The sequence below is a fragment of the Apostichopus japonicus genome, chromosome 19 (genome assembly GCF_037975245.1).
Source record: "Apostichopus japonicus isolate 1M-3 chromosome 19, ASM3797524v1, whole genome shotgun sequence".
NCBI lineage: Eukaryota > Metazoa > Echinodermata > Holothuroidea > Aspidochirotida > Stichopodidae > Apostichopus > Apostichopus japonicus.
Genome location: NC_092579.1, coordinates 22427175 through 22444693, shown reverse-complemented (window position 1 = coordinate 22444693; position 17519 = coordinate 22427175). Strand labels below are relative to the sequence as shown.

Sequence of the window (17519 nt, the reverse complement as noted above, 5' to 3'; positions counted from 1 at the left end):
AGTTGATTTTGATGTACCCATTCCACGAAACGAAGTCCGATTTCAGTAGAACGGCTCACGAATCTTGGATAACGTAAACACGAAACCAATGGAATGTAGCGTATGTATCATATATAAGGTCATCGTATGTGATCCAAACATTAAAAGTAAAGTTAGGGCGTTGGAAGGAAACCCCGTAACTAAACTTAACTAAGTGTCACATGTCAATCAATAACAAACATTAATCTGTTCAGTGACGTCAATGAACCCATTCATGTTTTGACTTGTTTAATTGTTTGACTTGTTTGACTTGTTTAATGTTTCATGTTTAAGACCTATGGACCTTATCACTCTTCTGATTCAGTGTTTGTTTTCCATTAATGGTCGTTATTGATGCTGACGTCACAAGCAATCTGATTGGCTGAAGACTCCTGTTTGGGAAACAAAATCGCGGGCGGGGGGGGGGGGTGGGGGGTGGTCGTCATCAGAAGTATCCATATCAACTAGATTAGTTCACAGAGTTTGGTGGGCTACTTTTTAAGGCCCTCTACCTCTGTGGGTTTCGTAAAGTTTCGACCTACTTCATCGACGCTCTGTTTCTGTCCTTACTTCAAACAGCCAGCCAGCGTTGCCAGCTTCATTTCTCTTGCTTTTACAGCACGCTAGACCGTTGATAAATGATATACAATGCTGCCGTGATTAATTTCGCAGTATATGCTGTGTTGGGAAAGCGTGTTAACTTTCAAAACGATGTATAGCAATAGCAATATTAACCTACCACACATTTAGTTGTAGGCAATATAGCCTATACCCAGGGATAGAAGCGGTTGCATTTATTCACTGTTTAAGTTATATAAGCAGTTTATTTCAACTTTTGGAGTTCACCTTTTCAAGAATAGTTCGTAACCGTGACCACCATCTTTGCACTAGAAATTTAAAGAAATTGATACATTTGTTCGTCAGTTACTGCAGAATACAAACATCAATATCACTTAGACCTCAACAAAAAATGTTAACAAGTTACGTAATTATTGATACAGTTGTCCATTAACGTGTAATTGCTAAACAATCTAGCCAGATTTCTTAGTTTAATCAAATTGATAATTTGATGAGAGTTACATTTGCTGGATTGAGATACAATTTCTTAAAAAAAAAATCACAATAAAACGGTACAAATATGTAAGACGGTATATGTTTCGTTCTCCGGTCTTTTGATACATGGCGAAAAACGTTGCCATAGAGACCGTCCAATAAACTGCTTGAGATGCACAGCGTGCCGACGAAATACGATGTCATTGAATATGCTACACGGAACATTTAAATGTTAAAATGAGGAAGGATAGATAGCTGCAAATGGTTAGTGGTAACACAAAACTGAAACAGATCAGTAAAGAATGATTATTTTTTGTGTTTCAAAAATACAGTATATTAATGCAAAGTGTTGAAATATTAATGACAAATATATTCCCGGTATGAAGTTCCAATTGTTTTTTTTTTTTTTATGTTTCAGTCTCTGTTATCGAGGCGCCGAAATGAGACACAAATTACATTTAATATCTTCAATCGTATGCTGTGTGTTAATCATCTCACTGGTCGTTAAAATATAATCCAAAGACTTAATCATGAATAGGTCACATGAACACCACATAATTATGAAGAGTGTAAGTTGATGAAGAAATAATTGAGTTTTTTTTTTTTGGCGAAGTGAGCAGTGTATCACCATGGTAACGATGTTGTACGTTTGCAGAAGGTGGCATACTCCTATTAGAGTCAACATCAATCCGCTAGAGTGTTCTCTTTCAGGAAAAGTGCCAAAAGAAAACAAACAACCGGAATGCAAAAATGCATTGTGGTTTCGATAATGTAAGATGAGCAGTTTTCTTAATGAATCTGACGTAATGTATAGTGAGGGTGTACATGTTTACAAGGGTTTCACGATTTGACCTCTGATAACCCCAAATGGCCTTTGACCTCCACCAAAAACAATAGGCTTCTTTAACTTAATGTGGTACTTCTACACACTAAATTAAAGGTCGGCCCAAGCTTCCGGTATTGAGATATCGTGTTTACAAGGTTTTCACAACTTGAAACCTGGTGACCCCAAATGACCTTTGACCTCCATTAAAAAAACAATAGGCTTCTTGTAATGAATGTGGTACTTCTAAACACTAAATATGAAATTGGTTTGACCTTCCCTTCTTGAGATATCGTGTTTACAAGCTGGGCGTCACAAACGCACTCACACACACACATACAGACACACGCTTACACCATCATGAATGACTAGGTTACGATTATTATCGAAACCAAATAGGCAGCAGGAGAACATATTTTTCGATATGTTATCATTCGGGATCTGGCTTTTTGTGGCTTGAAGTCAATATCCACAGTTCAGTAGCATGTATATATGCCTCCCTGCAGAGGCTATTATATACTACAGTCATTGCAGGATACATTTTATCATCACGTTTAGATTTGGAGAAATTTCCCAAAACATTTTGACAGAACTTGCAATCGAAATGAGGTAAAACAAAGAATATAAAAACTGTAGAAGTTTGCCAAGGACAAATACCGTTACATTCTATTCTTTGTTGCCCGTTTATCGATATAACTGTGCAAAATATGTTTTAATAAAGGAAGAAAACAAAAATTAAAAACAAAACAAACGATGTAATTATAAAAGCAATCAGGCTTTAAAAGTGGAGCCGGCGTCAGTATCAAATATGTGATAAAAGAACATTTCAGGTATGACATAGGCTATGTTTAAAGTCAGAAAACCCTGAACCAATAATAGATACAAAATTACAACCTGCACTGGAAAAAATATAAGTCCTCTTTTCAGAATTACAACTTTCATGCCATAATTAGCTTATAGTAATCTTAATCATAATTCTAGTGTCGATTCTTATGTGTAAACCAAAGAGACGTGCTGCCTCCCCCATCCCCCCAAACCCCTCCCCCCAATCGTTAGTCGGGAGTAATCATTCAAAGTGTGGGGGGTGGTGTTTATATTCAATCGGGGAAGAAGGAGTCCTTTTCTCCTAACCGAGGACGCCCTTCCATAAAGGTTAATCCAGTATATAAATCAGTCCTTTAATCAGTTGCGACAGGCCTGTCTAATCCACGCATTAATCCAGTCATTCTTTTCACTTTCGTTTGCTCCTTTTTCGTGTCCTTGATATATAATAATGTCATAACTTATTATCCAATAAATCATAGAATTTGAAAACTAAATGAAGCTAGATTGATTACAGGAACTTTCCTTCTCTAAGAGGAATCCAAATGTTGTTTTCTACTATACCTGTATTTAAGAATTTAATATCCGCTTCAAGATAGCTTCTGGCAACAAAAATGGATTTTCATCAAGCTCATTTGGGTATAGTGTATCCGTAGATAAAGTGCTTCCCTATAAAGTATATATATATATATATATATATATATATATATATATATATATATATATATATATGTATATATATATATATATATATATATATATATATATATATATCGCCTCGGTGAAAATATGAAAGTATTTATAATTCTAATAATGATAATAAATCATTATAATAAAACCATATGGACTTGCATGACCGAAGAAATGTAACGATTCATTGTCGATGTAATTTCATATCTCCTTTCAAGTAATGAAGTTTTGTAACCTTTTGGCGTTCCATACTTTGGCGTCCACATTTTCTGAATGTCTACGTCTGGGACCAAATCTCTACGTTACAATCGGGTTAAGGTACGTTTCATCAAAATATCGAAAATCTTCTGGCGCTGAGGTTCATTTTTGTGACCCCGATGTCCTTCAGGGGGTCTACGTAACCCTGTTCTTGGTTATTGTTCATGATTGGCAAGTCGCAAAGGCCCCATTTCTCATCTTCAATCTCTTCGGTTAAACTATATCTTTTATCTTCTATAAGATCTCTGTGTTCTTCACAACTCTTTTGTAATTTCACCTGTTGTATTTGACTCCTAATTTGCATAAGTTGCATTGCCAAGGCGTGGTCTTGTGATTTCATGGAAATCTGAAAGGGCAAAAAAATAAATAATAATAATAATGATCATAAAAATTAATAAATGGAATAAATAATTGAAACAATTAATAGAATTTCTTGTCACTACGAACAACTGATAATAATTATGTAACGATTTCCCTTTTCAAGAAGAATTACAGCAACGTAGATGACGTCACAAAATATCCTGATGACGTCACTTGTGGCGAAGATGATCAGTCGTAATATATTCCAACAATAATGAAAAATTTACATGTCATCAAAACATCATTCGGTATATTTGGTCCAAATTTGAGTCCCTAAAATTTGTTAAAGGTTTTCACAAGTATATTTGATAAACGCTGCCAAATTCATCAGCATTTAAGACCAGAAATGTTTTGTTCTGTAACCATAAATATACAAAACTAGAGAACAGCATGGTTATATGGGAAAGTTCCTTCACGTTTGCTACTAGAACATGAAACAAGACTATGAACATTTCTTCCTTCAATCTAATCAAGCCAAATTAAAGAACATCATTATTTTTGGGCACAAAATGCCCAAAACATTATATATCACCTGATCTTGCCAATTCGACAGAAAGTTTGAAAACTTAAAACACAAATTATTTAGATGTCTTTTTAAGCATGGTGTTTGTAAATTTGTGTCAAACTTTGTGCTCTCAAATTTTTACGGTGACCAAAAGTGCATATATACATATTATCACCGCTCTCTGTGGTACCGCCTCCCTCCTCCCCTCACCCCTCGCCTTCCTCCCTCCTCCCCTCCCCCTCTCCTCTCCCACCTCAATCTTTAGAAGTGGATCCAAATTCAGGGGAGTTGCAGCAAGCATAGATTGGTACAGTGTTTACGTTTGGCATTGACAACGGGGGAAAAAAACACAAATTCGTCAAGAAAACTGCGCGCAGTCTAGCTAATCCAAAGAAAAAGTGTCATGTTTTAGAAAATGAAGAGTTTTTCGTCTCGAGTTATGTTCCCAGTGAGTCAGTATAATTCAATTAAATCATATCGTTTTGAAGGACGGGAGGATAGAACGATGGATTAATTTAATTATTTGGTGTGAAACTGGTCAAAAACCGTTATCGCTTTAAAAGAAAAAACCCGGCAAATTTAAAGAGGTATGGTGATTTAACTGAATGAGACTACAAAGATGAAGCATTTGCATGATATACGCATGCGCGGTCCGTAGCTCAAGGTCAGGTCAAGTTGTACAAATACAAACAGGTATGAAACTTCCACTTCGGGTATCGCGTATGTAAGGTACCTTATACAAAAACAAAATCATTAACGGTGACTTATTTATATTGACTAAATATTACATACCTCTGAAAAGTATTTTTGTATGGGAAGGCCGGGTGGTATAGCGGTGCGGGGAGGGGGAGGGGAGAGGCTTGGGCGGGGGGTTTTGCCCCTCCAAATCGTTTAGAGGACTCAACTTAGATACTTAAATCTTACGATGAGTGAAAACGCACTTATAAAGTGAAGGACGTCTATGGAAGGTGATTGTTGGGTGACCAGATTCTCTTCGTTTAGCATATTTGGAGATAAATATCGGTTACTTTTAAATGTCACATAGCTGTTGTTATTGCAAACGCTGTGTGTCCTTTAAGCTTGTTCCCGAAACCCTCTACCCAACGTATAAGAATCATGGCAATAGTGGGATAAATTCACTTAATTATTTGACAAGCCGTATTGAATATAGGCTAAAGCTAAATCGAATGCTATCTTACATGCGCTTCCTTCTTCTTCTCTATTTTGTTTTCCCTTCTTTTTTTCTTTTCTTGGCATAATTTCGAAAGGAGTTTTTTATCCTTGAAAGAGACTTGTCAAAGAAGTATAACGCACATTATGGACTGTCGGTAGATGTTTTTCTTTCCTTTAAACAGGGGCGCCATCATTCGAAGAAGAATAGATCAGTATAAAATTGGCGTAAATTCAAATCCTGTCTATTTTGAAAAAACCTTTACAGCATGATTGATTCTTTAATCCATTTGCGTACAGTATATTTACTTTAAGAAGGGAATGTCTGTAAATTTGGTAGCGATGTTAAAGAGCTCCTATTAGCAATTCACGCACGGATGATACCAATGTGAAAAGAATAGCATTCCGCCATAGCAATTTGTTGAGTATTTTCATGGATTGGTAATTATTCTGACAGCTAAAATGGGTCTTATTCTCCTCCGGTTGGTCTAAAAAGATCCACTGTGCTTTGTTATATATCATTATGTTGTCATTGTATGAGTGGCCCTCACTCAGTGCTAATAATCCTTTTATTGTATAGATACTCGTTGTTACATGCTGTGGATAAACATGAAACTGCCTTTACTCCCTATATTTCTTTATCAAGCCGTCCAAATGTTGGTACTAGAGATTACATGAAAACCAGAGACTTTTCTATGGAAACATGCTACAACATTATACAGCCAGATTATCACGAACATTTCTAAAGGAAAGAAAAAAAAAACACACGTTTGTGTGATTTTCAATTGTATGTGTTACATGTTACATTGAGGGAACCAAGCGGGGTGTTTTTTGCAAGTGGGGAAGGGGTGGTTGTCGGGGACGTTACATTTTCTGCGTTAAATGTTCTAGGAAGACGACGGATATGGAACGCCAAAGTGACAATAAGTTATGCTTGGTGTAGAAGTACACGAGGAAGATATTAAATGTGCACACTTATTGTGTAAAACGTACACAATGATGAACCGTTTTGGCTTTATTGGCGCTCCATAGTAATTTAGATTACACTATCGTGTTTATTTTTGCATTATTATCGTGTATGTTTCTATCGGCATCATCATGTGCTTTTTTTCATATTATCATCACGTATCGTAACGTTATCATCTAATACTGCAGTATTATTATTTTCATCACCCACGGACCATTTGGCGTTCCATATCTCTTTACATAAGTGTGCCTAGACTGATAATACAAAAGCATTGTAAAGTTTCTGTGTTTTGTGTTTTGTGTGTGTTTTGTTTTAACTAGAATAAGATCCTTATTTTTATTCCTCTTTCAATGAGAATGAGGTCATCTATAGTTTATATAGTGATTATTAAGATTATCACAGAGGTTAAGACATCTAACACACATCATGGAGCAGATTGTGTTTGTCAGGGGTCAACCAAGTAAATACAGTATTACCTTTTACTGACCTCGGGCATCCCGAAGATATTTGCACCACATAAACATGAAATTTAGGATTTCACCTGATTCTTAAATTTTCTTCTGTCACACACTCTTTCATATTAATCGCAGGTAATATTTGGATTGCCAATTTTAAACTTCGCTCCATATAATTATGTAAAATGAGATTTGATTAGTCAAATTAATGTACTGTATTGTAATTGGATTTTAGTATCGACGTTCTCTTATCATCACAATGTCTCTGAAATTGATTACATCAGCTCAAAAAGTCTGCTTCAAGCGCCACCCGATGAAAGTATGGCGTTGCCACTTTCCCATCCATATAAGTTGCGTTTGATTTTACTTCATTCATTTATTCATCCATCCGTTCATTCATTCCTTCATTCATAAATTCATTCATTCATTCATTCATTCATCCATTCATTCATTCATTCAATCATTCGTTCATTCATTCATTATGCATTATTCATTGATAATGCTTTCATTATTCATTTATTCATTATTCATTCATTCATTTGTTCATTCTTTCATTATCCATCCATTCATTCATTCATGCATTTGTTTGTTTAACCACTTGAAAGGAAATAAACTAAAACCTATTGAGGGCTTAACAACTTATACTTCCTGAATGGAAAAGGAAAGGAGGCGAAGGAAACTCTATTCAAATAATAAACGCATAAACAATCCCCCTCCCTCCCTCCGTCCCGCCCACCCCCACCCCCACAGACGCACATACTTCGTCACATACGCGTAACAGTCTTTGCTTCAGTGACGTATTAAAGAAGTACCTGTGCTCCATATAAATAGTCTATATCAATCCGCAGTTTGTTCTCCTGCAGGTAATACGGTGGCGAATAACAACAGAAAACACCATATGTTTTCGATATGTTACCAAACATGATTTATTTGTTTGTTTGTGTGTGTGACATGGCAAAATGCTCAAATTTAAGCAACTTGAAACCACATTAGGGCCTTTAAAGAGCAGCGTAGAAATTGTTTTTTACTTTTATAGATGCAGATAACTTTTGTGACATTAATCTACCAAATGCGTATATATGGTAGACAAGAAGTTATCCGAAGGTAGTCCAACCAGGGAGCTGCTACTCCGGTCCAACCAGAAAGCTGCTACCTAAGAGTAGCAGCTCCCTGGTCCAACACAGGGGCAGATAATTGCAATATATTTATACGTTGCTACCGACTTAGTAATGTACTGACCGGTGGCGCTGAGGTCCTGTTCGAAGTTGGCGCCTTGGACGACTCTAGCAATTGTCGCGACTTTCGACACCTAAATTGGTGGCGCCTGGCCTATCCCGTCTCGAACGCAGCGGTTTCGCGGCACGAGCAGAGTTGGTAGGTCAGTTCGCCCATTCTTCATGCAACATGTTTAGTCTTGAATGGTCGACTTGGAAATAGACAGAGCCGAAGGCCTCTATATATAAATCATGCAAATCTTCGATAGGCCTATCAGCACGCCTACTTCGAAATCTACGAAACGATGTTGTTGTTGTTTTTTATTATGTATTATTTCTTTTCTTTTCTTTAACTATTCGTCTTCTTTTCATTTTCATGCAAATGTGATGAGTTGCTCGCAGGGATGCAAAATATTGCCATTTCATTTCCATGACAGCAAATGGCAGAAGATATCCATAATTTTCTTCGGTTATTACGAATTCTTATCGATTATTGTCACCAGAACATACTAAAGACCAAGCATCATATAACACGCTGTAAAAACATCCCATTTCGCCATAGTCAGATTGTGTTTCTGTTGACGAGTTCGACAACCTGCTATTATCTCCGTTTTCTATCGAGCGCGAAATAGGCCTTTTAAGAACTTCAGTTTATTGTAATATGTTGTAGAAAAAAAATCAAAGGAAATATAGGACTATACGGTGTAAGGTAAACTGGTGTTGTTGACCGGTGTGTGTGTGTTTCAGTCAGTGAATATTACAGACATTGATTTATTTATTTATTTTATTAATAAGAAATTATTATCACTTTAAAAACTGAATGTCTAGGTCGTTTGAGACAACTTTTTGAACTTGGAGAGGGGGGGGGGGGGGGGAAGGGCGAAGAGAAGATAGTAGGGGGAAAAGAAACAATTGGTTTTAAATAATTTAAGGTTTATCGCCCACCATGCAAGAGTTATTTCCCCAGATTTTATGATCCGATATTTCAATGCAAAAAAACGACTACTATGTACATGAGCAATTCACGTTTTTAATACAGAAATATGTTTGAACCTTTCATTACTTTATAGAGTCAAGTAACAAAGTTAAACCAGGCTCGTTATTTTTAAATAACAAATAATAAACGAAATCATGTGAGTCTGGCGTTCATGCGAATCGGCAGACGATACCATATTGTGTGTAAAACAATAGGATATGTTGAAACTATTATAGTCAGCCAGGGTTTTGACAGACAATCCCGCACTCCCCCACCCCCAACAGCCCCCGTTTCTACACCCCTCCCGTTACCGAATATGTTTTCCGTAAATTTGAACAGGCCCATGCGAAGGATTTTCTATGGGGTGGTGCGTTTACTGACAATTTTGGTATCGTTAAGAGTGCTTGGATGCAGAATGGTGCCATAGTTTGTAACCATATGTATTTACTTCATGAGATTTGCTTCAGGTAGTCGTAACACATCATAATTAAACAAAGTTTTCTATACGTAGGGAAATGTGGACCGTTACAAAGGGGGAGGGGAGGGATGGTGCATAGTGCATACCCACCCGTCGCACCCACCGCGTACGGGCCTGCTTAACGCTTTCTCTGAACAACGCCCTCTACACTTCCTTATTGCTAACCGTCACGAGAGCTTAGCAATAGGCGTTTCTAGCGGTTCAATCAACCGGCCCCACAATGTCCAATGGCCCTCAATGATTGGTCCGAAATTTTCAGCCAACGGATCACAAGTGCCATGCAGTCATGCTTTTGCATGAATAATAATTGAATGCCGGTGCCAACACTACCTATGCCTTAGGAAGTATTATTTGTGTAGTGTATAATTGACAAATTAACTGCATACTTTATACATGGTGCCTGTTCTCTAAGATTGCAATTATGCGTCAAGGGCAGTTTGGATGAAATAAGGGTGAACGACCACAGCTCGCATCCTCTCCATCTATTGATCCCCCTCCCCATTCCCCTTCCCCCATCCCCCTTCCCCCTCCCCCACCGAAACACTACTGACTGTTGACTTACCAATTCTTCTCGAAGCCACTGAAGTGTTTCTGCTATCTGTGCCCTCCTCTCTCGATCTGATTTTGTTGACATGCCATTTTGGGCGAGTACTGATCTTTTCTTTTGGTAAAATTGATGAAGGTTTTCCTGCCATTCGACATAGGATGGTCTAGTAGTCTTTAGATTTAATCTGAGTGTCACATCTTTTAATCTCTCCAATTCTGATTCCGTTTCTTTTTCCTCCTGGATGGTTACAAGTGCTTTCGCCATCATTCTGACTTCGGTAGGTTTCATTTGTTTTTCACCTAGCAGTTCCATGCTGAATTGTTGATAGCCTATCATACATAACACACATAGACATATGACGTGTAGGTTCGCTAGTGTCACGTGGTACAATAACATATATGGGCCTAACATATAGACACATGAAACGTGATATTGGAAAAGCCGCAACGTCGTCTGTTGAGTTATTACTTGTAACAGGGCATCCGCAAAAGAAACCGTTAGAATTCGATAACCCGGCGGTACATCGACTTCTGGAGATTAAATTACAGTACTGTAGTTTTACAGCGTTCACAAGTTCACGACTGGCACAGAAACGGACAAGAAGGAGTCAAATGTTGGTTGCCAAGGTTACGAACAGAAGCATCATCTTCTCCGGTTAACCGCAAAAGAAGACCTACATCGCCACCGAATAACCGTCGATGAAAGAGGTTAAAACACAAGTTGTCTAAGACGACAGATTTTGTTAAAACTTCACCTTGGAAACACGGACTGTCGCCCATGCGTGACTTTACCTATATACGTTTACCTGTCGTTCAAAGTCCAGCCTAACGTAACATCGAACCGCCGCGACAGATGGCCTATAGGTGGACGGACAAAACAGCAAATTTATAACTTGTATCAAATTTCCACAATAAAGGTCAAAACACACAATTCTCCAGTTACAACATTTTCAGTAATAATACCAACGTTCTCTGCAAGGATTTTTCCGTCAGGTCAACTGATACTCCACAAATTAACAACAACAATATATCAATATGATATAGTTTTTAATAGCTTTGAATAAGCAACTCTCTGTATGGTCAAAAAAATCGAGTAAAAATTCGCAGCAGCCGGATTTTCACGACTTCCGGGAGTCTTTAACTCCACAGTTCGAATGGTGCAATAAACCAAGTCGGTTTGATCTAGCTTGCTATCGTATTCCCATCAAACCTTTCATGAGTTTCCTCAATAACTTTAGATATTTTCCGATGCCAAAAATGCCACTCGCTGTCAAATATCCAGTGGTTATCTCATAACTATTTCATGTGCTAAAAAGGCTGATCTCGCGAGGTACATTGTCTGTGATCAATCTCTGAGGAGAGCCTATATATGTATTATATACAGTGATACTCCTGAGAGGAATATATAAATCTATACGTCAGGCTTTTCAATATAGGCCAATAATTACCGATACAACAACTTCACATCTGCCGTCAAATTGGGAGGCGATATAAATGCCTATAAAGGCTTTCAAGTCCTAAGCATCTATAAACACTCTCAGAAGAAAATGCAAAAGAAAATGTGGTCTCCGATGTAAGCTTTCCTCAAGTGTCTTCTTAACACGAATAATGAACAGACGTTTGTAAGCACTGAAGCTTGTCAAATCATCCAGGATATACTATCGCTGTACCATTATGTCCTGTGCAAATTCCCCTCGAGAATGACAACGAGAAAAAAAAGAAGGAAAAATATCTTGATCAGTTTATTGACGGATAAAGAGCATCGTTTCCTTGTGATAACAATACAAATCTATCAATCAATGATGGCTAAACGTCCTCAACAAAACACTGTCTTCCTTACTAAAAGTTCATATTTCAAGATTTGGTTTCAAATTACTTCAAAGAAAGCAATTTTGAATCGCTACAGTCGAATTTTATAGCTTGTTGCTGGTTCCCGCCTTCGAACGTCAAGAAGAATTCAAATGATAGGAGTGTCTTACGATGGATTATAGTCTGTTGTTAGGCTAGACAGAAAACGTTCCAAAACCTAACCTTTACTTTGTAGAGTTATATCTTCATGAAGACGTTAACGCCCTACGGGAATCAGTGGGTTTTTTTCCCCAACACAGTTTCGTGTTTCTTTCTTTTTTTTAATTACAATTTAATTGTCGTCTGCTCTCGATGAATTGGTTTTTCTAGACGTTTCTGCTAAGACTTGAGCAAGTGTTTTAGTCTTACAGTTTGACGTAACACAGCTGGTTGTCGTATTTCCAAAGTAATGTTTCCATCAGCTATCTGGAAAACAGAAGAAAAAGAATAACGCAATAATTGAAAAGTTAAAGAAGGTGAACATAGTATGCTACGATACATTATAACTAACAAGGCAAGTGGTTGGAAGTAACATTGCCCAATTTAAATGTACACGAAATGGCGTAGTGTCAACTCTATATAGGATGGAAAAATATGTCACCAAAGCAGAACTAGCATTGTTCGATACAGGTGGCAAAAAAGCCTACAGTGGTATGACGACCTTCCTTACTGGTTTCGAACCTCTGGACATACAATCAGTGTCCATGGCCTATAGTTGGTTAGGGTGTCCGCATATTAAGCAGGAGGTTCGGGTTCGAATCCCGATGGAGGCTGGAAGTTTTTCCAACTCATTACAATTTCAAATTTATATATATATATATATATATATATATATATATATATATATATATATGCAGGGATCAGAACAATCAAATCTCTAGGTGTCTTTAAATTGCAACAGATTCAGTTTTCGTCTATAAATTCTTAAAGACATAAATTTGAATATCTTTCACGTCACCAGGTAATTAAATTCCCACCCCTTGCAGCCTAAAGACGTTTGTTTTTAAATTCCACCATAAAGTTCATATATCAATGGTTATTATATGATGCAGAAAAAGGAGCTTTGAATCGCGTGTGGTAACTCAGCGGACCTCCGTGGATTTGACTTTAAAAATAAAGAGGGTTTGATTAGTCTACTTTTAGAGTTCTTCCTGTTTTCTAGGTCAAAGGTTATCAATATGATGAAAATTATGTTCATCACATTTTATCGTATTTATCATACATGTATGGACAAGGGTTACGAAGATTGATAATGTGATGTTATAAAACGAGTCATATCCTTCCTTACATTGCCTCGACTGAATTTGCCTTCATGGATGGCACTGGCATTAAAATCTGTATATGCACTGATTGCGGAAAGTATCGAGCTCGCGTCGTAGTAATGGACAGCCGTTAATGCCCTGTGGGTTTTGCTATAGGAGTGTACACTTAAGCTCGTCAGGAAGGGGTGTAGCAAGACATATTGTGATAGGCAAGGAGTACTTAGGATTAATACACATTTATTACATGTTTACAAAAACGTTGAAGTGGGGTCAATGCCTTTACCTGTCCCACCCACCCCCCTCCCCACACCTCGTGTACCCCGTCAGTGGCGGCGACCATTAACAACATCAGCCTCCCTCGTACGGAATGAAGATGATACGCGAGAGTCATTTAAAACGTGAAACTCCGCCCCTTTAAATATCACGTGACTCAGTCAATCATATATTTGGCACAAATATGACCTTGTCAACCACTCTCACGGGAGGGGGGGGGGGTTCTTGACGCTTATTTGCCAGTCAGTGACTTATGTCACCTTGCACGTACGCTGAACCATGGTAGCAATTTACCTTTACATTAATGAAACATCATGACCCATCACACTGCAGTTCTACGTGAGTTGTACTGTACCGTGAACCGACCAATGACGGTGCACATACGACCGTCCGGGGAGATGGAACACGATATCAAAACACATATAGCATGTCTTCATTCTAAGAACCTTTAGTGTTCTTCTATAGACAACTCATTTTCACCCACATGCAGAGGTACTAAAAATGTTAACAAGAATATTGATAAAAGTGGTTCGTACGACATACAGCCAAATGATAACAGGACCTCTGAAAATGTCAACAGGTGTTGGTAAACTGTATCGGGTGTATTGTATAGGGACTCAATGATGTGAATATATTGTATGTAACGCAAAACATGAATGTTATAAACTTTTTTATGAATATATACATCCAACGAAATGCATTATTTCTGTATCACGTGCAGAAATAGTTCTGGGCATATACGTACAAATATCGGTTGACTATAGAGGCTCAATGTCTCTTTGTTAATGCGTGAACTAACAACGAAATAGTTTTAATATTAGTATTAATATATGTGTTCTAGTTACTGCTAGCTTTAAGTTCAGTGGCGTTCAGACCCGGTTCAAGAGTGAGCGATGGAACACAATACCAAAACACATAACATGTCTTCTTTCAAAGAACCTATCAAAAGGTGTTCTTCTACACAAATCATTTTCACCCACATGCAGAGGCTATTAAAAATGTTAATAAGAATATTGATAAAAGTGGTTCGTACGGCATATAGCCAAATGATAACAGGATTTCTGAAAATGTAGACATGTGTTGACAAACTGTATCAAAACTGCACTTGGCAAAAACCAATAAATGTAATATTAGAGAACTATAGAAAAAGCATAATAGCAGATATGGTATTCGCCTGTACAGTGACTTTATCAACGAGAAAATAAACAAATTTGAGTGAAATGTCATATTTTTATTACTCAACACAATAGCAATACTATTTAGCATTTTCGTGATATCATTCAACAATGTTCTACTATATATGGCCTTTAGCGGGCATGAGAAAATCGCCGTACGGGACTCAAGACCGCTCTTAATTATAAGGATAAAAACTATAGATTACTAAATTACAACGATCTATTTTTTTTACAAAATTATAACAAAGTTTTGTAGGAAGTGTTTAGGATTATCTTGTTTACAATTTGTTTTCATACTTTCCACCTCTGTCGACCTCAAATGAACTTTTGACCTCCACAAAACGAAATGAAAACTATACGATATTCCACCTCCCTGCAGGTGAAACAATGAAAATAAGCATTTGACAAAATGGCAGCTCTTGACATGAAATTTAAAACACGTGATATCTCACAGACGGAATGAAGATTTTTCTTAACTGATTTGAGGAAAGTATCATCGCCATCACATGTCTAGCTAAAGAATAATTTTAGGGTTTTCATTACCTTTAAGAAAAAAGATTCATTGGCCGAAAAGTCCAGTGAAACGCTTGGGCTTGAGGTATCTATGTTCTGAGAAAAACAAGCCGCAACTGCGATTTTAATTGAATGTATACTGTCTTAGTTTCAGTAACTATGAATGATGACAAACCAATTCTTTAAGTTTTGAAAATTGAAAATGAAATCTATAGGCCTAACACATGGATATGCTATAAACAAATATAGCAATTCCGCTTGCGTCTGGTTCTATATAACCTTGTACACAGGCGCGGCGGAACGGGAAAATTATTTGGGGGGCTAATGTGTGGAGACTATCAAACCCCCAGATGGCCGGAAACGGCACTTCCCGAGTGTTTTATGCTGCGCATACCTGGCCCTAAAATATGGGTCTCAAGCCTGCAATTTCTCAGATTGCACGTAAAAATCTGTAAAAACATTGTAATTTGTATATTCGATGGTGTAAGAGAGTAGCTATTACTCGTAGTGTACTCGCAAAGACGTTTTTGAGTGTAGTAAATTACTACTTGCAATTAAATGCAATAATTAAATAAATGTCATAAGAAAACAGAAAGCATTTCTTAATGTCAACAAATGGGTAATTCCAAAACCATGTGCAGTTGCCAACAAATTTCTATGCACCAAGCACTGTCACGAATGCATGTACCCTATACAGTACAGGTGAAATGCTAATATTGTGTTTTTGTTCGTTTAATAATTGATTAAAATAAAAATAAAATAAAACGGAGCCTTGGTAATATTGGGGGGGAGGCTTATCATGCATTTGCCCCCTCAACTTTTTCATGGGGGGCTGAGCCCCCAAGTCCCCCCCCCCCCGGTTCCGCCGCCACTGCTTGTACACTTGTTACAACAGAATACTGTCTAATCCCTCAAATGATTTGGTTGTAATTATTACGTTAAACCCTTTCCTTTGTTTTACATGATCTCTTTTACATATTTTTGTGAAAGTTTAACATTGTTGCACAATAACGAAGTACATATATTTTGTCTGCATATCCTTTAATCCATAATATGATTATTTGACAATCAAATTGAAAAAAAAATATCTTGAATGTGCAGATTTAGTAGTGTATAAAGCTGAGTATATTGAAAACCAGAATAGTTATAGAAACATTATACCTCTGTACTAGTACCCAAACTATTTTGTTGAACTATTTCATATATTAAGACTAAAATTATGCCTGAAGTCAGCGTTATAATGACAGCTCCATTGTAATACCCGGGTTAAAGAAAAATTTCTTCCTAGAATAGTCCATTTAAGTGGCTGGGAAAAGTTACTCTCGATAAGTTCGTTTCATGCTAAATTAAAGTAATTTATCTTAATGAAGCTAATCACCCTATAACGAAAACGTTGGGATCCATAGCAACAACAAACACAACAAAATAGAGAGCCTTTAATGTGTGAAAGAATAAATATAGACGAAAAGACATTGAAGACAAGCTGAGAAACGTAAAAAATGAAAAAAAGAGGGGAAATGACCTATTCGAATAAAATAAAAAAAATCAGAATTTCTTATACTTTTTTTGCCCCTTTCGGAATTACGCTCCCGTCTTCAATGTATCGCAACTTTATGCATCAATCGAAAGTAAGATTTAGCCGATGGTCTTGACCTAAAGCTGCAGATTCCCCCCCCCCCACCCCTGTCCCCACTCCTTTTTCCCTACACAGTTCTTCTTTGAATCCCCCCACCATGAATGAATGTTGAGTTATACTTATAGACACAGGTATTTCTTATAAAGGGATAGAGATTTGAAGTAGGCATTCGAAACTGTGATTTGAAAATTTGAAATGGGTGACCATTATTGACTTTCTAGCATATGTTTTGGGACTATATTTATTGCTGACGTTCAAAGTCGTTTAAAATACTAGCCTTTACAATTTCTTTTGTGTATGCTTTTAGATTACGAGACGTGTACACTAAATGCCTATATACGATATACATTGCTATATCGTGGCATGGCAGCTGTTATTTTGACTTTTCCCATAGCCTTGACATTTCGATTAACGTCAGGAATTAACATCGAAAATAGTTTGCACATAAATAACTTGTAAAGAAGAAGAAGATGAAAA

The 17519-nt window shown here is 37.2% G+C and overlaps 1 protein-coding gene across 2 annotated transcripts in view; it reads right to left on the bottom strand.

Moving 5' to 3' along the window:
- Positions 1–2548: 2548 nt before the first annotated feature.
- The window catches only part of LOC139959909 (protein FAM167B-like), a 29644-nt gene continuing 14673 nt past the window's right edge, over positions 2549–17519 (bottom strand). For both annotated transcript variants that reach the window (XM_071957836.1, XM_071957835.1), the window contains exons 2-3: positions 10352–12609; positions 2549–4010 (exon numbers count right to left, since the gene is read on the bottom strand). In XM_071957836.1, the coding sequence (XP_071813937.1) occupies positions 3735–4010; positions 10352–10747 (672 nt within the window). In that variant the 5' untranslated portion in view covers positions 10748–12609 and the 3' untranslated portion in view covers positions 2549–3734. The remainder of the gene's footprint in view (positions 4011–10351; positions 12610–17519) is intronic.